General features: G+C 41.6%; 1 protein-coding gene across 8 annotated transcripts; it reads left to right on the plus strand.

Moving 5' to 3' along the window:
• The first annotated feature begins 319 nt into the window (after positions 1 to 319).
• MTFR1L (mitochondrial fission regulator 1 like) lies at positions 320 to 22673 on the plus strand. 8 transcript variants are annotated; one of them, XM_077931985.1, is made up of 9 exons: positions 320 to 542; positions 3077 to 3436; positions 6068 to 6161; positions 7939 to 8043; positions 10247 to 10356; positions 11482 to 11693; positions 15176 to 15488; positions 20835 to 20877; positions 22285 to 22673. In XM_077931985.1, exons 3-8 carry the CDS (start codon positions 6147 to 6149, stop codon positions 20866 to 20868), a joined length of 789 nt encoding a protein of 262 aa, XP_077788111.1. In that variant the 5' UTR covers positions 320 to 542; positions 3077 to 3436; positions 6068 to 6146; the 3' UTR covers positions 20869 to 20877; positions 22285 to 22673. The 8 variants fall into 8 exon arrangements, with proteins under 8 accessions (XP_077788111.1, XP_077788108.1, XP_077788107.1 ...); XM_077931982.1 differs by lacking the exon at positions 20835 to 20877 and adding an exon at positions 2729 to 2950 and having other exon boundaries at positions 322 to 542; XM_077931981.1 differs by lacking the exon at positions 20835 to 20877 and adding an exon at positions 4913 to 4942 and having other exon boundaries at positions 322 to 542.
• The last annotated feature ends 614 nt before the right edge of the window (positions 22674 to 23287 follow it).

The raw sequence follows: 23287 nt of genomic DNA on the forward strand, positions 1-23287 counted from the left end.
GCAAGCGCGCTTATATTATGGTTGGGGTGAGAGAGCTAGTAAAAGTTAAGATCCGGAGGAAATGAAACGCAGAAAACTACAGACGGTGATCACGGCATGCTTAACAGTGCGTAATGAGGCCGTTATACTGAGCAACCGGCATCCTCCTCGCATCCTAGGAGAGGGCCGCATCAGTGGCGGAGCTTCTGCCTCAGGGAAGATGCTTATGCCCGTTTCCCGCCCTTTCTTGGAGAGCAGCCCAGGTAAGCGGAGAGCAGGGAACTCCCGCGGCTCCCCTCCCCTTTCCCGCACGGCGCGCATGCGCGGAGAGGGACCCGAGGGGTGGGCTCCGCCGCCGCCGCAGCTGTTTCCGAGCGGAAGGGCGACGCGGGGTTGCTGGGAAGCGGCGGCTTCGCCTCGCGGCGTTTCTTTTCTCTCCCCCCACTCCTCACTCGGCGGCGCCGCCTGTTTTTTTCCGAAGGCGGGTCGCCCCTGCTCACCCCGAAGCGACACAAAGCCCCCCTGCGAGGGGGGCGAGGAACGGCCTCCAGGCCGAGGGAAGGGTAAGCGGCGGAGGGGGAGGCGGCGGCGTTGGTTGTCACAGGGAGAGGCGTGTCAGGAGGACGTGCGAAGGGAGGGAGGGTTTCCCGGGAGGGTTTTAATTTCTGTCATGGCCGAGGAGGAGGAGGAGGCGGGTCTCGGCCTCCCTGCCTGGCATCTTTCTTTCTTTCCTTCCCGCCCCCCAGATTTTTAGAAGGCCCAGCCCTTGGGGCGGTGTGGCGTCAGCATGGACGGCAGTGCCCCTGAGCAGGTGCAGAGTGCCTTCCCCCTCTTCGCCTTGAGGGAAGGGCAGAGGGGTGGCCGCGGCAGTCCGTTGCAGCAAAAGCCGTAAAAGAGGCGTGTGGCGCCCTAGAGGAGGCCGACAGCATTATTATGGCGTAGCGCAAGGTTTTTGGGGGGTGGGCTGCAGCTTTGCTTCCTTAAGTGTGTCTGATGAAGTAAATCTCTCCAGACCATGAAAAGGTTACGCTGTGGGAAATGTGTTGCAGCACAGTCCTAACTATGACTACTCAGAAGTAAATCCTGTTGAATTCGGTGGGGCTTGCTCCCAGGCAAATAGGGATAGGACTGCAGCTTTAGTCTTCAAATTGCATCACAACATTATTGGTTGGTTTTGCTATAGAGAATTTATTCTCTTATCTCCGCATTCCAGTACTAACTACAAAATTGGGGGCTTCTGGGAGGAACGGCTTTTAGATCAAATACTGTACTTGAATCTTATTAATAACTTTTGTACAAGATTGTGCAGAGCCATTTAATGCTCTTCTCTGTGTGCTGTACACACACACACACACACACATTTTATCTTATTTTAAAACAGGGCTGGGGAATATGTGATGTTGCTGAACTCCAGCTGCCATCAGTCCCAGGCAGTATGGCCAATTGTAAGGGATGATGGGAGCATCTGGATGGCCACAGCTTGCTTATCCCTGCTTTAAAACTGTCAGTCTGCCTTGAGTGCAGTATATTCAATTGAAGAGTACAATATAAATTGCCTGAAACATGTTTGTGCAGAAGTAGCACCTGCTGGTTTTTCTTGGAAGCGTGTGCAGGATTGCAACCTGACAATGTAGTTGTATGCACATGCCCTCAAAAGTAAGCCGCACTGAGTTTAATGGGACTTTTCCCCAGGTAAGTGTGTAGTTAATTGAAACATTAGCCCCTTGTACCAAAAATAGCTTACCAAAGGACTTTATCCCTACCTACTTAAAAAAAAAAAGCCTTGCTAGGCCTATTCATTATTTAGTAAAATGTCTTAATGGCATAATAAATGTGTGAGGTTGATAGTAGTAAGTCCTCAGTCTTTGGCATTTAAGAGTCTTTTTTTCTCAAATTGTTAAATGTTTCCCACAGGGATCAGGTTGTTGATGGAGTGGTAATAGTGGAGCTGATGACCCACCCTTCACCATAAGGCAGCTGGCAGCACACTAATTTTAAATGTGCAGACACACTCCTGGCAACTGCCAAAACCAAGACTACACCTAAGCTGCAAACCTGAGTTTTTAGGGGGAAGAGTAACACCCACCACAGGTCAATTCCCTATTCCCTGATCTTTCTTTCAACTGACCACAAACACCTCTGGCTTGTCTGGATTAAGCTTCAGTTTGTTCACCCTCATCCAGCCCATTACTAGCAATAGGCACTGGTTGATAGAAAGGAGAGGAGATGTCACCTGTGGCTACCAGGTTAATGCTTAGATGCCGGGCTGTTGAAAACTGATAGATGCATCCAGTATAGTAACATAAATTCTCAATATGGTTCAGCCCCTCTCATGGCAAAATTTGGGAATTCCTCTACCAAAGTGATTCGGTGCAGAGGGCACTTTGCTTCTCTTATATCTTAAGGAGATGTAGCACTGATTTTACTTTTTCAAGTGTTTATTTGTTAAAACATATCTGCCCCACCGTTGCATTTGAAAACAGCACTACCTAGGCAACTCAAAGCTTTCTTAAAACAACTCAGTTGAACAGCAATAAAAAACAAGACAAAATACATTGAATAAAACAGCATCTACTTGTTTTATGCTTGTTGCTCAGAGTGCATTATTAAAAAGCACATATAAAACAAAACTGTTTTAAAGCAGATGCCTAAGGGCACATAAAGAGACAGCTAGGCAGACTTGCTGTGTTATGGAGTCCCATAACTTGAGTTCTACCTCTGAGAATGCTCTGCCTCTGTTGTCCACCAGGCCATACCTCATATGGACACAGAGCAGAGGCCCAAAAGCATCCAGACAGGTTTAAGAAGGTGGAAGTGGGCCATTCAGACAGTTCTGTGGGCTATACAGTTGGGCCCATTCCTCCTCCAATAGACAAGGTTGGAGAGCACTTAAGGCATACAAGTATCCTTACGTAGACAGAGAGAGAAACACCCCCTCCTTCTCCATTCACCAGTGTAAAGTGAGCGAAATGTGAGTGCATTTTGATTTTTCAGCTGAGAAAGCAGTTGATTTGTCCTCAGCAATAGATTTTAATCTCTGATCTGCTGTTCCTGCTACTGACCTTGTTAAATCTCTCTCTGGCTTCTCTTCCTTAAGCTGCAGGCTCCTGTGCAGACAGTGCCTTCACTCAACATAAACAGCATGTGAGCTGGGGGTAGATAAGCAACAACTCCACTTAACGCCTCTGGCTGAGTGACTTGCCAAAGAGCCCATCCCTGTCATGCATGGTTATCCTTGGTTGGCTGAGTTGTGATATCATTAGCCTTGTGTGCCAGTCTGTTGACCTTGTCTCAGAGCAGAGGAGGCTGCTGAAGGCTCAGCTTTCTAACACTTTTATCAGACCTGTTGCTGCTGAGGAAGAAATTTTGGTGGCTTTTTTCTTCTGAAGAATGTAACAACCATAAGAGGAAACTAGAAAGTCATTGGTTAGCACACTGGGAGATCTTATTGATGCAGGTACCAATCTTTTAATTATACCTAATATTACCATCTCTTTTCCTTGTTTGCTTTCTCCTCCTTGCAACCCACTATAACTGGAATTTCCTTCCACCTGACACTCTTGTTTTTACATTGAAGTGCCTTTACCCTGGCTTTTCCCAGTGTAGACTCTTTTCCTTTCCTGCCTCACAAACCTTGCATTTTCCTTTTAGGTTGCTTGCCTTTGTACAGGGCCAGTTTATAATTTTTTTGCATAGCACTTAGCACTGTTAGCGGTAAGGTTATTTATAAAATATTATTAATGGTCATATTGCTTTCTGTAGCACTTGTATAAAGTGCATTACAGTCATACTTCATAGCTGTGATGCATGTGGCTATTGTTTCCCCTTTAAACATGGACAAGCTTAGGTTGAAAGCTGGTTTTTGCTTTTGGTGGCTCTATTGGGATTTGAACCCAATGGTCATATGCAAGCCAGTGCCTTTTTGCTCAGAGCTGGGAAGCTATATTAAATCTGGACAATTTTCATTTGTAATCACTTTAGATAAAACTTGTAATACGTACAGATCAGTGGATCTGAGGACTAAATGTTCTCATGTGTGATCACTGCTGCTTACTTGTAGTAGACTATATGTAAGACAGTATAAGTAAAAATAATAATAATAATTTATTATTTGTACCCCGCCCATCTGGCTGGGTTTCCCCAGCCACTCTGGGCGGCTTCCATAGAAACCAAAAAACACTAAAATATCATACATTAAAAACTTCCCTGAATTTCTCATGGCAAATGTTAAAAGTATAGTAGGGTACTGTATCCTACTCTAGTCTTGCCCAGTGGTGCATAATTCTGGAAAGTTTTGATATAAAATATTTCCTATGCAAATCAGGTTAATTTGCATTGGAAGCTTTCCTGATGCCTTGGGAAATTATTTGATTTAACGTATTTATGCTATTTGTATTTGGTAACAAAAGCTAAAGATGTTGAAACTGCCAAGCTTGTCTAAATTTTATTTGCAGTTGGCATCCATTCACTGTTACTAATTAACTTGGGAAACAGAAAAAGAACAGAAAAAGCAGAAAAACAGCACTGGAAAACAATCTTTTTTGGAAACTTTTCTGCCCCACATCAGTGGTCTTATTTTTGTAGAGGCCAATAAATATCCTTCAGAGGATGAGTTTATGTTTTTCAAGTAGATCTCCAAAACCAAATTGGGCTAGTCTCTAGTGAAATTTGGTGAAATCAGAATTTACGTCACCTTTGAGAAGTTTTATACCTTGCTTATCTGGTTGATTATAGGAATGGCAAAATTGTTATTGGGCAGCATGCAAACAAATAGCTGAAAGGGGAGAAACTGGAATATAATATGTTCTAAACAGCTGAGTAGATACTTTTGGAATATATTTCCCATAGGCAATTCCTGGTCGTCTCTTATTCTTTCAAAACTTTAGGGTTTTTTCCCCTGTCTTGGTAAGTAAATGAGTTTTTCTTTCTGCAGAGTCATATGAAAGTGGGAACAACTACAAAGGTGTGGATTGCTGATTTGTTCTACATACATTTGTGGTGAATGTGACATCAGCTAACAACTCCATCATGAGAAATAGCTGAATTCCTTTTGGTTTTTCTGTGAGTCCCATTTTTAGAGAAGGGAATGCTGTAATTCTACAGCAGCACTTGCCATCTTCTCTGGGGTCTCTAATTCTCATATCTCAATTTAAAAGGGTAGAGGGGGACTAAAAGGAAGAAAGTCCCTGCATCATCCCTCTGTTGTGAAGAAATCTACTGTCTGCATCCAAATCTAACAGACTCAGACAATTTAGGTGCATCAGCCTTGCCCTATTGTGATTCCTTTGACAGATTATTAATGCTTAGGTTGGATTGTATGCTTGGTAGGCTGGTTACAAAGGGAGAAAACTGGAGGAGGATCTTCAGAAATTGTAGTATATCTGTGGCAGAGCTGCTGGCTCAAAAGTCCCAGTTTCCATTCTGGTTACTGAACTATTTGATGCACATTTCCTAACCAAGTCCCATCTTGATGAAAGGTACATTAGGGTACAACTTGTTCATTATCTGCTGCAACGTTCTAAGGGCAACCAGCCACGCTGGCCAGAAGGGTGGCTTAGCTCTCATTGAAGAAGGCATTTGTCTTTCTGCTTGAAACATTAGTCCTTCTACCAGGATAATATTCAAACACAAGGATAGTCAATGTGGTCATTTCCAGAAGTTCTTGGACTCCCACTCCCATCATCCCTATTCATTGGTCATCCTGGCAAGGTCTGATGGGAATTGTAGTCTAATAGCATTTAGAGGGCACCCTTGCCTCGTTCTAATTGTAGCAATTGTTGGGCAGTGAAGTTAGCTACCCCGGGAATTTGCAAAATCAGTTGCATTAGGTTTTAAGACAGTATATATGCCTGCCAGGAACAGTTTCTGTAGAGTGCATTCTGCTGCACCATGTGTATGGTGAACTACATAATTGATGATATTCTGCCTGACTCTTAAGTCTGTGAGCTAGTTTAATCCTAGAATACAGTTACATAACTGCTTAAGATGTAATTGGGATTCTTCGTATCACTGCTTATCCGCTTTAATGAGACAAATTTAGAACATGCCCTTGTCTATGTTCATAATGAGCAGATAATTTTCTTCCAAGGGTGGAATACTATGAAGCTAGTGCACAATCTGGAGCTGCAGTTTTGACCTTTGACTTACTTCTTCCTGTTTGGTCAGAGATGGAAGCAGATTCAGTAAGTACACAGCTGTTAACATCTCCCCCCCCCCCCCTGCCCAATATTGAAGACCTATAAAGCTTGTGTTTTCCAAAACATACTGTTCACTTTGAGAATATGGCTCTTCTGAATTAGGCTTTCCTTCCAGGGTCTATACAGTTTCTGCTGCTCGTGAGACACTGAAATCATCCTTAAATCCAACTGAGAATTGTTGGAATTTAATTTCCAAAATCTCTTGGGTATCCTTAGAAACTGTACTTTTGTAAAATAATAATAATAATGTTCTTGTGTTCAGTGTGTATAATTGTGCCTGCCCACATGACAGTTTTCTCTTGCAAAGCTCCCCAAAAGTGAGAAAGTTAAAAGCTTGCACCCATTTTTTTCCAGGGGCGGCTCTCAGTCTGGATGTACGTTAGATGAGATAAGGAGGGAACGTGTCCCCATTGCTGAGGCAAATGGGTCAATTCCTTGTTTTGTCTCATGATTTTTTAATTGTCCCAGTGCGAATTGACAAATGGGGTATGGACACCCTTAGAGCAATGTGATTGGAACTTAGTGATGACACCATGTAGCTAAATCTGTTAGACTATGTGGTACCAGAGTGTCATTGCATTCCAGTTCCCATCAGCCCCAGCAAGCATTGCCAGTGACCACGGATGATGGGAGTTGTAGTTCAGCAACATCTGGAGGGTCAAAATAATAAATCTCCTGTGGTGATGTGAATGCTTGGACTTTCCTCCTTCATGTAGCCTAGTCCACGTTTTCAGCAGTATATATTTCAGCACCAGAAGAGAACCTTTTGCTGTCCAGATGTTACTGGATTATAGATCCCATCCGCACTGACCATTGGGCTTGCTGACTGGAGCTGATGGGAGTTGGAATTAAACAACATCTGGAAGGTCCCAGGTTTTTTACTCATTTTCTAGCAAAACATTTGTAAATCAAGGTATAAACTCTTTTACTTAAAATGAGAGGTCAGCTGAGTGTCTCTGTTTTATCAAAAGTGTGTTTTGCAGCCTTGGGGCATCAGTAATAACATGAAAAATAAACATTAAAAAATGTAATAGACAAACTGACAGGTGGCCTAGGCCCCAAGGTATGTAGGGGTGTATTTATAGTACCAGCTGTTGACAACGTTCTTAATGGATTAAACAGAAGTTCTCTCTTACTTTAAACAAAGTGACCTTAGCCACTCTAGCAAGGAAAACCTTTTAAAATAATGGATTCAAACCACAATTCCCGGAATTGTGTCAAGGCAGACACCTCTTAATTTTTTACTATCAAATTGCATGGTTTGTATTATTTAGGCCTCCTTCAAAGCCCTTGCCATTGATTGGTTGTGATCAGCATACAGAAATAGGTTCTTGCACATAGTATTGGTGTTAGAGAGGGTGCAATACATGGCAGGATAGAATGTGGTCAGAGTGGAAATCCTTGCAGCAGTCTGCTGGTTCATTAGCACAGGTGTCTGTATGGGATGGTTTTGGTGGCCTCTCCCAATAACAAACTGACTGCAAAAAGCTTCTGTCAACTGTTTGGCATGGTAGATGCAGTGACCAGTTCAGCAGGTTTTCCCAGGTCCCTTTATACTGGAGTATAGACTCTGATCTCTCTCCTGGGGCTCTGTGACTACAGTAAAACCCAGTAAATTGCACAGCACAGCAATTGCTGTGCTTCTATTCCTCTGGGCCTGGGCTGTTCACAGTTTCATCCACAAAATGAGGGAGACTATCTAAAAACTGAACTACTGATTATCGGTTAAAAATATCATTACGTGTTTTGTTTCGACCCTCAGACTGTCCCAATTTGGCAGAACAAACCTTATGGCTCGGCACGCAGCTTTGTGAGAAAGATTGGGACAAACCTTCCTTTGAAGCCGTGTCCTAGAGCATGCTTCCAGGTAAAATACTGAAGTTCAGATGAATTTGCACACCTGTTCAAGGCAGGTTTAAATGCAGAGCCCTGCTCTTCAGCCTTGCTTTGCTTAAAAAAAGTTGCTTTTTATTGCTACATGTCAGTCTGTCAGAATTTTTCATAGAAAGGCAATAATTACTATTCCAGCAGTGGTTTGATGGTTTTTAGCCACTTTCAAGTCTGTATTTTAAAGACTTATTCCTGTAATGAAATAAGAGTAGTTTGTGACTTTCAGAACCTGCATAGGAACTGTAGCATGCTTCTAACTAAATACATTCTTTTTGCTACCCTTTAGGATATGTTGGCATACGATTTCTTTATGTAGGGTGCTATAGCACTCTCATTTATAGCCCAGTACTGTTCATGTTTTCTCAAAAAGAAGTTTCTCTTACTTTAATGGAAGCTACACTCTGCTAAATGTGCATATATAGGACTGGCATCCTGGGAAATGGGGTGCAGCTCCTGAGAGAAATTTGGCTTGGTGATCTAAAATCTTGACAGTCCTACCATAAGCTTTAATTCTTTTTGCCTTAAAGACTGTTTCATATGCTGGTATATGTACTGACTTTATTTGGACACAGCTTCTTCATTCTAGGAAGTCCTCAGCTAGCTATAGTTTCGTGCTTGGTCAGAACTGGGAAACCATGGTTAACAAAGCCTGGCTCGTTTCAAAGCTGCCAATGATAGTTTTGCAGTTCAGATGAAACAGGCAACTACAGTTAATGGAAGACTCAGTTGGTTTGCATGCTGGCTCATGCAAAGGAGCTGCATATGTGGCTAAAAGGTGCAAAATGTGTGTATTGTCTGGCCACTATTGGAAATGGAATGCTAACTGGGAGGACCCTTGCTTATTGATAGTTCATGGTTAGGTTATTTTTAGTTTATATGCTACTTTTCCAGGGTGGACTGTGCCCAACGTTGCTCACAGTAAATAGGAAAATTACATGAAACCAGAAAGCAAGACCTAACATCCTCATTATTATTATTTTTGGGGAAATATTTTAACGGGTCGTGTAGGTGGGGAGTGTTTAGCTATACTAGAACTTGTTTATAACCCCATAAACTTAGAATTCAGTTAATGTGTGTTCTTGCGTTCTCAGACTTTGGGGCTAGGGGTTAGTATGTCTTCCCAGCTGTCAAGCCAGAGAGCTTAGCCTGGGACACCTAATAGCAAAGAAAGTAGGCAGTTCTACATAACCTCTGCTGCATGAGGCTCCTGAACTACAGCATTAATTTCTCCAGATGTTGAGAAGCTTGCAGAAAGGTAGATAGTTATGTTATGTTGTAGTAACTCATTACCTCATCTTCTTGCCACTTGCACTATTGTAAGCTTCAGAGGCCATACATAGGCCACTTTTCTAACTCTTATGTAACACAGAGATGCTTGGAGGGCTGCTTATAAAGTATTAAAAAGTGTGCACGATGTATCCCTTTTGGAAATCATAAATTTGCGAATAACCTATCATTACTCACTTAGGTCTGGCTAATGTTTGTCTAGTGCATGATCACCTCTAGTCTCATGTAACACCTCAGAGGAGCAACCAACCTTCAAGTTGATGCAAATTAGCTACAGCCTCTAAATGATCTGTAGCATGATTGTTGGTGCTGAACAAGTTGACCACACATCACTCCCTCTAATAGTGGAATCAGTGATGCTGTTCCAACAGAGATGGAGCCAAATCAGGGAAAAGGGGGATGTATTGGCAAGCTCAGGGGAACCCCAAGGTTCTCACAAGGCGCTATATATATATATATATATATATATATATATATATATATATATATTAAAGGGTGAGAAGGCGCAAACCTTTTTCCACCCCTGCATGTACTGAATGGACACCAGGATCCAGGGAATGTTAAGTGACAGCTGGAAAAGAAAAATGGCAAAGCAAACTGAACAGAGTTATTTGGGTTGCCTGGGTCTGTAGTGGCTCATGGTATCTTGAAGGAGGTCATGGCTGGCTGGCTAGAATCCTTACTCGGGTAATGAAGATATATTGCATTTTGCTACAGGTCCCATGTTGTTGTTGTTGTTGTTTAGTCGTTTAGTTGTGTCCGACTCTTCGTGACCCCATGGACCAGAGCACGCCAGGCACTCCTGTCTTCCTTAATTCAGAACTGATCAGAAAATGATTCTACAGCCCCATGATACATGATAATGCTATTTTCCTTTCCTTTCTGTTCCTCAGGAATTACCTAATGTTTCAGATCTTTATTTAAATGACACGCCCCCTGTCCCCACTCTGGCAGACGTAGCATGGATAGCTTCAGATGACGAAGAAACATATGCTAGAGTCAGGTACATCCCTTTCTCCTTTTCTTCTCATGCCTCCTGACTTTCCTTCTTCCTTTCTTGGTCAGTTATTGCTCGTGATCACTTCCTGAAAACAGGGCAATATTGAGATGGCTTCCTATCTTTATCTTTCTTTTAATAGTCGGTCTTTCAAGGTAATGAGGCATGGGTGCCATTTCAGAGAGAGAGAGAGAAAACCTTTTCATATATCTTGGTAATCAGAGAACAAGAGAGGTGCTCCAGACCTAAGGTATATTCATGTAAGGTCAGAAACCTGGAGTAGGGGACCAATTGGTGCTCATGTTGAAGAAAGAGTGACATTGAATTAGAAGTTGACTCTTACACAAAGTGCTAGGGGGAGCTATTGATGTAGGAGAAAATCCTGCATGAAGAATTGAGCTACTTAAAAAGTTTAGGCAGGTATAGAGGCATTTGCAGGACACGCCAATATATGGATTGTGAAGTGGCAGCAGACAAACAAAGAGGAATAAGGGCTAATTCATACATGCACAATGATTCATTTTTGAACTGCTTCTATTGGAAAATACTATTTTCAGGTGGTTTCAAAGCTCTGTAGGTGGTGTCTAGGCTGTCTTCAACCTTTTTTATTGTCATTTGTCTTAAACACCACCCGTCTTTCATTGCTTTACTCAAGAGTAATGCTATTGAAATTAATGAACCTAATTTAGGGTGGAATTTCATGCTAGGCGTACTCAAAGTAGAACCATTGGAATTGATGGACTTGACCAAGTTAGGTCTATTTCAATTGATGTGCTCTGAATAGAAGTTAGTTTAACTCCACCTTAGTTATGTTCATTAATTTCAATGGGTCTACATGGAATAAAATTTGGTTGAACACTTCTTCATGTCTTTATGAACTTGAATTAGGGATAGTGTTGTCTAAGAAAACATTGCACCATGGGTACATATTCAGGTTGGTATAAAGTGATGGGAGTTTGAGAGATAAATAATGAGAGAGAAAAGAGACTAATGGGTAGCTAAAAATGGGGTCCTGTAGTGATGAGAGAAGGGCCAGTCACAGCTAGCAAACTTTGTATGAAATAATGAGCATGGACTACTATTATTCACTGGGGCCAGTTTCATTTGAATTTCTGGGATCTTGACTTGTAGGACAGACACTCGTCCACTAAAGCACAAATGGAAGCCCACGCCACTTTTCGTTATTCAGCGGAATGCCTCTGTCCCAAATTTGAGAAAGCAAGAAGAAAAGCTGTTGGCTTTGAAGAAACCAGGTTTACCTGCTTTGAGTCGGACAACAGAGCTCCAAGATGAACTGAGCCATCTGCGTAGTCAGATTGCTAAGATTGTATCAGCAGAGTCAGGTAAGTACCCAGCATCAAGCGCTCAGAGGAAACATCTCAAAATCTTGTGCACAAATTTGAAATGGTGTGGGTGTGGGTGGGTGTGTAAGTGTTTGCAAGCCTAAAAGAGTAGATACAGCAGATGAGCAAACAACTTGAAAATTATATTTCCACTTTGATAACCAGAAGTTGTGGCAAAGAGGATGGTAAAAATTTGTTTTTTTATTGTGAAGAAAACATGACGCATGTTTTGTCCTGTTCTCTTCTAATTTGGGGTGGAGATTCTACTCAGAACAAACACATTAAAATTAAGTGACCTAAATTTTGCTTATTAATTTCAGTGGGTCTGCTCTGAGTAGGACTAGTGTTGGATACAGCCCTTGGAATTGTGTGTCAGGTTTGACAAGTACATAGTAAGTTTGGAGATTCACTTGGGAAGTGCAATAAGGGTTTGCTGTCTCTCCTGGTGAAGAGTCAGGTTGTTAACAAAATGGTGCAGATATGACTAGTTTAAATTTGGAACACATGAGAGGGAGCAACATATGCAGGTGTTGCCTGCCACCTTCCTTTGTTTGACCTCATTCCACAAATTTCCTTAACTTTCTTGTATGGCTGCTGCCTTTATTCCATGTTGAGAGGGTACCAGAAAATTTTGCCCCTTTTCACTGCAGTGTCACAGCAGTAGGAAATCTGCGACTCACAGGCAATCAAGGGTTAGGTATTCAGACATAATGTTGAACTGTGTAATGCCCACATTTGAAATGTGTATTTTGTAAGGGCAAGACTATGAGAAGGAGCATGTAGCCACGATTAGAACAAAGTGCCGAGCAATTATAGTCTGGCAGCTTTTAAAGATCACTCTAATAGCATAGTATAGCTTGAAAGGTGGGAAGTTCTTATTCTTTCCTGATATTAGTTGTATTTCTACTCCATCACCTGAGTAGCTGTTGATATTAGACACTGTGTGGTTTTTCTCCATCATGTAGCTTTGGCATTATTCCTTGGGACCAAAAAGTGTTCTACCTACCAGGCTTATGTGCTTAATTTTAGATATTCCACAGTCAATAACTAATTTCTGCAGTTGGTTTCCCCCCCTAAAGCCGGTTTTGTAGCAAAAACTTTTATTGGTTTTTGCCAGTTCATATCAATCTACTTGATTACAGCAGTTTGTTTTTTAAACATAGGGGACAGTAAATTTCCAAAATCATTGCTTGTTTAAAAATATTATTCAAGCTATTACTCTATTAGATAAATGAAGTCTGCACTAATTTTAAAAAGTTTGACACACACATTTCATACCCTTGTTTGTCCATCCATTCCCTAAATCAGAGGAGGCCATACTCAGTACTCACTTGGACATATAGCTGAACTGTAATTGAGTATCATGTGCATCAACTGTAGTGAGCCTCATGGTGGCGTGTGGACACACCATTCTCCTGCATGCCAAGAGGAAGAGGCTGAAAACTTCCTCTTCTGATTGAAAATAGAGTTCCTTGAACAAGCTAGCATTATCAACCACAATTTGGTTCTTTCCTGTTCTGTCTAACCATAGTTTAGTCAGGGCTTCTGGATTCAGACATAAACTCCTGGTTAATCTAAAATCCAAGGCAGAAGTGTTAATGTCTCCTCCTACTGGCATGCAAAAGAGGGAAGCTGGGGAGCATGCAAACTGAAGACTAACCACGGTTCAAGCACATAACTCTAAATTATGGTTTATCATTAAGTTTGAACCAGCCCTTGGTGTCTTTGCCACAGGAAGTAAAGTTGTCAGGAGCCACAAAGCAGGGCCCAGCTGTCCAAAGAGACCCACATTGATGTTTCCTTGTGCACTTTGAGAAATAAAGATTCAAAGTTTTTGTTTTATTTACCCATTACTATTAACAGGGCATCTGTCTCACCCGCTTTAAAATGCTATGGTGCTTTTTGGTTCCATTTTATGAGTGGCGACATTATCAACTGGTTTTATTGTATTTAAGCTCATAACATTACAATTCTGTATAATGTGTGTGCCCCTTACAGCATTTTGATAAACAGACCAGACATAAATGAGAGACTTATATAATGTTAGAAGAAATTGCACAGAATTTGTCACAAATTCTAATTTATAATGGCCAGGATCCTATGATTTCTGCATCCCCAGTTTTTCAGGCAAAATATTTTGCTTAATTTTTAATACAATGTAATTTGCTTATTTGTATTATTGTTGAGCCAACCATTTGCATGGTGCTGTACAGAGTAACAAACAAAAAGACAAAGTCCATGCCCTGAGGAGTTTACAGTCCAAAATTTACTATGGGGAGTGTTAGAGGGAGAAATAAAGGTGAGAGTAAAAAGGAAAGAAGATGCATTCTGCTTCATTCTTCATGCCCTTTTCTTGTAATGGCCTATGACAGGGATGGGGAACCTTTTCTGGCCCGCATGTTATTTCCTCGCCCCCTGATGGACCAAATTTGACAGGGTGGTGGGGCCACCCACATCACTTTGATGTCAGGTGATGCTTCCAGGCAGCTTCTGGAAGATCAAATGGGGAGGGGGCTTCTTGGGTTTGTTAAGCCACAGTTCCTCTTATGACTAAACTCGTAAAACAGTTGTGTTTGCACGTAACTCTAAAGTCAGTGTTGTGAAGCACTGGTCACAGACTGCCACTGTTGCATAATATTCCCTTAACAGAGCATCAAGGTAATAGATTTCCCAAAGATATTACCAGATGACTTTGAACATAGATAAGGAGTTGCGTTTGTACCAGCACAGGCGATTTGTCAATTTAGATCAGCATTGACTGGCAACAACTCTCCAGGGCCTTGACAAAAGGAAGCCATCACCTGCTGCCATCACCTTTCCCATCCATTTTAGCTGGAATGCCAGGGATTGAACCTGGATCCTTCTGTGTGCTTTGTTCTCCTGTGATATCCATTTGAGATCTAGCACCCGAGGCACATGAGCTCTCACAAATGTGTGTCATTCTAGACTAAAAGACAGGTAACCTGGTTCCTGAAATTGTTTCAGAGTTACGCTTTCCACCCTCTCAAGGGTGGCTCTTAAGGAAAGTGGTTTAGTAGAGGTGATTGTGTGCACAGGGCTCGGTTGGTTCTAACTGGGAAGGTGAGGGATGGGCCTTGGTTGATGCCAAAAGTGGCCTCCTGTGACTGTGGGCCAGCTCTCTTCCTATCTGTGATATAAGGTGAATAACATGCTGCTTCTGAGAACTTTGTGCTCAGAGATTGGGGTGGCAAGACAGGAACAAGATAATCTTAACAATATACATTGAAATACTGCCATATGGAAGATGGTGGTTGCAATGGGAGGGTGTGAGATGGAAAAGTGCTTCACCCCTTTTGCGGCATTATAACCAGCATTTGAGTGAAGGCAGGAGGCAGGCTTATGATGTCCATTTGTGGGGAGGTTTGCCTATAGGCTTGGCGTACATGTTCTGTTGCAGAATATAAAACCTGTAGTTTGGCACTAGGTTTATGTCAATGTGTATTGTTCTTTTTTTTTTCCAGCTTCCACTTCATTAACACCTGATTTATTATCACCAGGAAGTTCAAATGTCTCTTCTCCCTTACCTTGTTTTGGATCCTCATTCCAGTCTACAACTTCCTTTGTCATTAGTGACATTACAGAGGAGGAGGCAGAATTAGAAAGCCCAGAGCTTCCATCCGTTTCCATGCTTTGTTCTGCAACCTCTGAATGTTGTAAAGCAGACCCAAAGGATTCCGACGACGAAGATTCGGTGTCCCTGTCCAAGGCCAGCAGTTTTGCCGATATGATGGGCATTCTTAAAGACATTCATAGGATGAAACAGAACAAAGACTTGTAAGTTTTTGTTTGTTTTCTCTTTTTCCATCCCCAAAAGTGTCTCTCTTTCTTTTCTGATTGGAAGCTTTGCAGTTTTGCTTTGTGTGAAGGTACCTCTGCTGATCTTTAGCACTGTGACTGATATTTGCAAGGGTTAGTTCTAATGTACTTTCCCTGCACCATCACAACACAGGTTTTTAAAGCCTTTCTTATAATAGGCCTTACAATATTGATCTCTAAGGACAACTGCGCAAATCAAGTTCACCAAAGTTGCTAGCCTGCCTGTGCTTATCACAGTCAATTTTGGCTAATAAGAAAAGAATCAGTTTTGGTAAAACTTCTTTGCCTGACTACCAGGGCAATTTAGTCACCATGGTCAAAAAGACAAGTAGCTTCTTCTAAACTGCCTCCAGATTGAAGTTATTATAACCACTGCCCTGAAGATCTGAATGTTCTAAACTAGGGATGGGGAATCTGTAGCCCTTAAAACGCTATGGACTGCAACTCCCTTCATCTCTAAGCATTGGCCATGCTTGCTGGGATTGATGGGTCAGTGTGTTTGATGGGTGGGTGGTTTGAGCCCACCCAGGGGTGGCTGTGGTCAGGATTCCTGCATTACGGGGGGTTGGAACAGATGATCCTTGGTGTCCCTTCCAACTCTATGATTCTGTTATAGGAGTTGGACTCCAGCAGCCTTTGGAAGGGCCATAGGTTCCCCATCCCTGTTCTCACTGGTCTGCAAATAAATGCTGAGATTATTACTATTCTAGCAGCTGAGACAAGGGTAACATGAGAGCTACAGGTCGGAGGTTTTGCCTTGTCTCTTCCTGTTTGCCTGCTTCTCCCTCTGCTACCTCCCAGATTGCCCATCATGCAGTTTATGGTTAAAATTGCCCCACTATGTGTCATTCTGGAGATGAGTATAAAATGTTGTACTTTGTTAAGCAGAAAACCACTTTCCAAGTGTTCTGCAAGTTTCTAGGCATGAAGCCTCCCTAGGTTGCTACAATATATGCATATATGATGACATGATTAGCATGATGTGGCCCTTCAGATGTTGAACTACAAATTCCATCAGCTGTGACTGTTGGCTATATCTGATTGAGGCTGATACGATCCAGGGTGCCACAGCTTCTCCATCCCAGGATAAGAGAGACTTGGGTTTAAATCCTTGGTCAACCATGTTATAGCCATTGGCTCCAAACAACAAAACCTGAACTTGTTTCTTAAGGTTAGTGGGTGAATTAAAGCTAGCCATTCTTTATCACATAATTGTTGTAAGGGTAAACAGAGATCACCCCCATCCATCTATATCCTCCTGAGCTCACTGGAGGAACAATAGAATATATAACTAAAACAGTAAGCTGGGAATGCTTGCTAAATAATAGTTTTTTACATGCAAGTTTTTGTGTTTTATTTATTTAGACTGTTTATATACCACCTTCCAACAACAAAAAACACCCTTTTATGCATTAATATTGGGCAAAAATTAAAACCTCTTTCAAGCTAAACTTTTCACTATTGTTTCATCTGCACTCTTTTTGAACATAGTGTTTCTTGAGGTTTGGAGGGTTCAACAGGCAGATGGTATCATAAGTTGAATTCATTAGAGAGAGGGAAGTAAGGGGAGCACATTTAACAATAATTACAATATTTCTTATTCATTTAATGCACAATCCAGTTAGAGCAATTTAATTCTGGTAATAAGCAGTGAGATACCATGGAAACATTGAATTAAAGTGTAATTTGTTTGATCAGCTGCCCTTGGTTTGTCCCTTCTGGTTTCTTAAGGAACAGAATATTATGCAGAAGGAAGAATCACATTCTCATTTGAGCTTTCTAAAAAAATTTGCTTGAGTTTATTGGAAACTGGAATAGGATTCTCAAAGCTGAAATTGATCTCTTCTCATACTGCTTGTATATCTGCCAGATTGCTGCTGTTGAGATTATTCCACTCTATGTATTAACTTTTAAGAAGAAAAATCTCAGTTACAGTAAAACGGGTGCAGTCTCTACTGTTTTGACCTGTTGCAAGAATTAGCAGCAATTGCTCCACCTCCTTTCATAAGTTAGACTCATTTGCCTTCAGATTTGAGTAACTTACAACATCCAGTAATGGGGAAATTGCATTGCTGTTCTTCCAAACAATACGTAATGCAGCTGTACTTGCACTTGTTGTACACATATCATATCATATCATATATCATATCATCATATCAATGTTATTCCTTGAACAAGTAACTGCTAATTCTTTTATTAGACTTTATTTTCAAATCTCAGATCTTACAGAACTTGTACAAAGTCTATCTACATCCATAACGGTGTTTCACAAACCCATATTTGTGACCATGATTCTTCTAAAAGAAAGTCAGTAGTTTCCATAATCGAGTAAACGTACCCATATGTATCTTTTCTTTCTTCATGACTATTTGTTTCTTTTTTCACAATTTTTAATTTATTTTATTTATTTATCCCTTCAACCTCAGGGCAGTCAGGGCAGTCAGTGTATATAGTTTGACTTTAAGCAATCCCTGACCCATTCTTATTAAATAGCTAGACTGGGAGACAATTGCAAAGGAATACAGCAAGGCATGGGGGAAGAGGGGCCAGTTTTAGCATAGCTCAATCAAGGTGCTCTCTCATTTTTATACCAAAATGTGGCACGGATGTGAATCAATACAAGTGGCTTGCCCTGTCCGTGTCCAGTTTGGACCAAAGAGCATAGGGAAGCTACCATATTCCATCTAGCCCAGTATCGTTTACTCTGATTGGCTGCAGGTCCCCAGAGTCTCAGGCAGAGGTCCAGCTGTGCTGTCTTTTCTTAACTGGAGATACTGGGAATTGAACCTGGGAGTTTCTGAATGCAAAGCTTGCAACTAAAGCCCACTTCCCTAAGGCCAGTGGCTTTCACTACATTTTTTTAAAAAGAGGCTTATCTTTACAGTTTTAAAAAGCAATCCAAATTCTTAGAACTTTTTTTAAATGCCGTTTTAATCTGCCTCTTGTGTCTCTTCAAATTCTGTTAGTTGCATCATATATAATGTGCACATCCCTCCTTGCCATACCCACAATGACCCAGAATTGTGAGTGCTGGAAGTCCATGGTAAAATGATGAGATTAGCTTCCTTCTTAGTAGAAAACAGGAAATCCTGCTTTCCCCTTTTTAGCAGCAAATGGGACCCTGCCCTGGCAGAAATGTGTGTCCTTTGTTGCAGGGTGGAAGGGACTCTGGACAACAAATGTTGCAGAATATACGTAGCTACAGCAGTGAAGCCACTGGACACATCTGAGACAAAGAGAATTAAGGCGCTTAAGAGCTGCCCCCTCCCTTTGTGCTTTGCAGTGAGCAGCAGCAGACAAGGGCTATTATGGGAGAGAACTGTTCAGCTGGGTGCAGCCTCATCCTGCTGAGCAGAGGAGACGGTTGCAAACACATGTTGTCAGATGCCCACGGGAATGTTGGGACTGGATCTCAGCACTACAGCTCTGCACTACTGGTCCCTCGGATAAAATTGAATAACCTCTGATACATGAAATATGAATCAGAGAGGTTTGCCATTATCCATTGTGCCAGCAGTTTGAGGAAGTTTAGTCTAAGCATCTGTGAGAAAAGCAAAGAGACAAATAGATAAAAGGAGTTTACTGGTGCTTTTGCCAGTCTTACTGATAAATTACAAGAAGTTATAGAAATTAGAGTGGGCGTCTGTCAGATGAATTTGTAGAACAGCAGAGTCAAGGGTTGCCCTTGAAGCTGCTTCGTCTTACGGCAATGCAGACCACTGCATTTCTCCCTGTGCATGACACAAATTTAGAGCATGGCGGGTGGGTGGCTATTGTTGTTGTTGTTTAGTCGTGTCCGACTCTTCGTGACCCCATGGACCAGAGCACGCCAGGCACTTCTGTTTTCCACTGCCTCCCGCAGTTTAGTCAAACTCATGCTGGTAGCTTTGAGAACACTATCCAACCATCTCATCCTCTGTCGTCCCCTTCTCCTTGTGCCCTCCATCTTTCCCAACATCAGGGTCTTTTCCAGGGAGTCTTCTCTTCTCATGAGGGGGCCAAAGTATTGGAGCCTCAGCTTCAGGATCTGTCCTTCCAGAGAGCACTCAGGGCTGATTTCCTTAAGAATGGATAGGTTTGATCTTCTTGCAGTCCATGGGACTCTCAAGAGTCTCCTCCAGCACCATAATTCAAAAGCATCAGTTCTTCGGCGATCAGCCTTCTTTATGGTCCAGCTCTCACTTCCATACGTCACTACTGGGAAAACCATAGCTTTAACTATACGGACCTTTGTTGGCAAGGTGATGTCTCTGCTTTTTAAGATGCTGTCTAGGTTTGTCGTTGCTTTTCTCCCAAGAAGCAGGCGTCTTTTAATTTCATGGCTGCTGTCACCATCTGCAGTGATCGTGGGTGGCTATAGCTGGGCTTATTCTTGAATCTTTGAGTTGCTAAAGTGCTATCGGAGTATAACATTCCTTAATCTGTAAGTTGCAGAAGCAAGCAGGGAATGGCACTGTGTAATGAGTGCAACACTTTGGACTTGCTCTTGACCCAGCATATGCTGACTATGAAGAAATGGTGAGAATGGTGATAAATGGAAAGCTGTAATTGAATCCATTTTGGACAGGGAGAAAGTAGCCAAGTGGTGCCATTCACTTAAAAAATAATAATGCAGGTGCAGTGCTGCTGTCATTCAGAATTCTTGTGAAATGGTTTGCCTAAATTAAATGGATCAGTTTGCCTCCTTTCAATTTTTTCAGGGTGTGGGTTTTTATTTTAGTAACTGTATGCTAGTGGCTGAAATTTCTGGAACTATGTGGTGAGGGTCCTAGGGTTCACATTTCTTATGACTTTTGAAATCTTGAGCCCCATTGTCATGCTTATAGATGAAGTGCTTAAAGAATGGTAAATATATAGGTGCCCCCACTTGCTTTTTAATCACATGCTTATGCATGATGTAAGTTCTAATATACTCTAGTAATGGTGAAAACAAAGGAAAATAATAATTCTGGACTGGTTCACACAGAGCAAGGAAGTGAATGGATTTTGTGTGAGAGATATTTATTTATTTGTTTGTTTATTTATTTTCTTTCCAACTTATGGTTACCATGAGAGAGGAGAGGAATCTGCCAAGTTAAAAGTCACAAAGCAGGTATGATGAGCCTGTGGCCCTCCAGATGTTGTGGACTACAGTTCCTGCCCCCATTGGCTGAGATCAATGGGAGTTGGGAATCCAACAACATCTGGAGGACCACAAGTTCCCCATCTTTGGTATGAAGGAAGATACAAAAGTTCTTTTGCATGTAGGAAATCCTATGAATTCTCTGCCTCTTGGGCTCAAAATGACTTTTCTTTGTCCCAAAGCATGCTGCTCCTATTTGAGGTTGGCACAATATGAAGGAACTTGGTAATGTATGCAGCAAAACTGAAGAAAAATGGTTGGAGTCCTTTTGAGAGATTTACAGAATGATGTTGCTTAAAATCATCAATATTTAAGTTGTTTTTTGGGGGGTGGGGAACCACCACCCTAAGAATCTACCAGGAGAAAATTAATAACGTTTTGTAGAGAAGCCTTTCATTTGCTTACCCATAGGGATTCCCGCCCTCACCCCCTAGTTAATTAAACTGGTAAACAAAATTATCTAGGTATCGGGGGAACGTAAGGTGGTTGAAAACCAGAGCTACAACAGATGTGAGTAAACGTGTTTGAAACAAGAGAGCTAAAATTTAAAACTGGACAGATTCCAAATCCTTATGATGCTTATTGTACAAAGGAATCAATGTTCTTTTGCACACGCAAACCGCATACATTTACCTCATAGACTTTAGTTGTTGTTGTGCTCTTGGCTGATTGCACACATCACCCTGTAGTAGCCCATATTGCAAATCCATGCATACAGACATTGGTGACTCTTCACTTCTGCATACTGAGCTTGGCAGAGAAGCAGGTGGTGAATTGCTTCTGCTACAACAGGAATGAGGAAGCTCCCCCCCCCCCCGCCCCCAAATGCTGCTGAATTCCCAACTCCCATCAAGCCCAGCAATTCCTGGCTAATGGCTGGGAATTATGGGCATTGAATTTCAGCAATATTTGGAGAGCCAAAGGTTCTCCACAGAGTTGAGTGTTCTTTATTGTGCCAGCTTTATCCTGGTTTTTGTACTTTTGCCAGAAGGTAGGCTTCATCCTTGCAGATTTGTTGGAGAAGTTCTCTAACTGTTACTAATTCTACTCAGACAATAGAATAGCACTTCAGGGTGCAAGAGAGAGAGAGATTGCTTTATTGGGTGCTTCCTCTCCCCCATGACAGAAGGTTCCTTGCACATTGAAAATTGTCTAGCATTATCCTTGACAGTTCTGTCGAGAGGAGGAAGCCATGTCTGGTGCATCCAGTGCATTTTGTAATTTGTGCATGTGGAGTGTTGCACAAATAATTATGGGTGCCTATGGCATCATTAGGGATCAGCGAAATCTCTAGAAAGGCCCTCAATTTGCTAGGTAAAAACTTGTATGCTGGAAGTAATTTTTAAAAGTCTTTCTTATTCTTACTGTTTACCTAATATCAAATATATGGGATATATATAATATCAGATATATGGGATTTGATGGTGACAAGAATTAAAAAACACACACAAACCAGCAAGAGATTTGGAAGAATAGCCCCTTTGTTGAAAAACATGCAGTTGAACCACACCTAATTTCTTAGATTTTTTTATTTTATTTTTTAAATCCTGTTGAAGAAAGCAGTTGGGGATGGTGGAGCAGAATGTGATTTGCACTCCTGTTAATACCCTTCATCTTGTATCTTCCTTTCAGGAACAGAACTTTACTGAAAGAGGAGGATCCTGCAATTCTTATAGCAGAGGTTTTAAGAAGAAAGTTTGCCTTGAAGGATGAAGATGTAAACATGAAGAAGAACTGAAATTATGCTCATTGGTTACCTTGTAAAGTAAATTATCGTTCTCCTAAGATCTTTCTCCACAGTGGCTGCCTTCCTTGAACATCAAAAGTCCTTTAGGGATTAGGTTTCTACTCTGTATGTGCGTGTGCTGGAAGGGGGAATAATTCCTACCCAAGCAGAACTGTGAATTTGCTGTTTTCCACACAGCCAAGAGAGACTTTAAAAAGGTAAATGGTTTTCCACATTTTGAACTGAAGCATTGTTAGCAAAGTAGCAAGATGAATTAAAAAGGATCTATTCATAATTTTGCTGCAATTCTGAAGCGTGTGATAACTTACTGATAGAAATGTATCCCTTCCACATTCAGGTAGAGATGTTTTTAAAATTTAGTCATTGAAAAATGCATTTTCTCTTTTTCTCCGGACTTAACTTTTCAAGGCAGTCAAGTACCTTTTCAAAGTGGATAGATATTCCAGCATGGCTGACGAGGAAAGGGAGGCACACCATATAGCACTTGTAACCAGGTGGAGAGGTGGTAAACTTGCAGCCTTCAACCACATGCTTACCAAGTGTTAGCAAGGCTACCTCCCCTCCAGAGTGTTTTTTTTGGGGAAACCTAGGAGTGAAAGTCTGGGCAATGTAAGAAAATATTGACTCCCCATTAAGTACATGCATTACAAGTGAGCTTTAGCATGGCTATCTGAATCCATCCTCTTGTTGACTTGGAGAGAGAAGCCTTGTAGCTGTCTGTGCCTTCCTATGGAAGTTAGATTGCTTTTACCCTGCAGATACTAAACTGATACTGTAGCTGAAGGACGCTTCTTCCAAAAAACTTTGAACTTAAGGTATCTCATGTGAGAAGTATTTTTTATTTTATTTGTGTAGGATTTTGAAGAGCAAACCAGCTTTTGCACCCAG

Source organism: Podarcis muralis, chromosome 7, assembly GCF_964188315.1.
Source record: "Podarcis muralis chromosome 7, rPodMur119.hap1.1, whole genome shotgun sequence".
Classification (NCBI taxonomy): domain Eukaryota; kingdom Metazoa; phylum Chordata; class Lepidosauria; order Squamata; family Lacertidae; genus Podarcis; species Podarcis muralis.

Excerpts from the sequence above, each read along its gene's own strand:
- MTFR1L (XM_077931982.1), top strand. Across the intron at positions 10,357-11,481 it reads GAAACATATGCTAGAGTCAG|GACAGACACTCGTCCACTAA; the intron begins GTACATCCCTTT and ends CTTGACTTGTAG. Across the intron at positions 11,694-15,175 it reads GATTGTATCAGCAGAGTCAG|CTTCCACTTCATTAACACCT; the intron begins GTAAGTACCCAG and ends TTTTTTTTCCAG.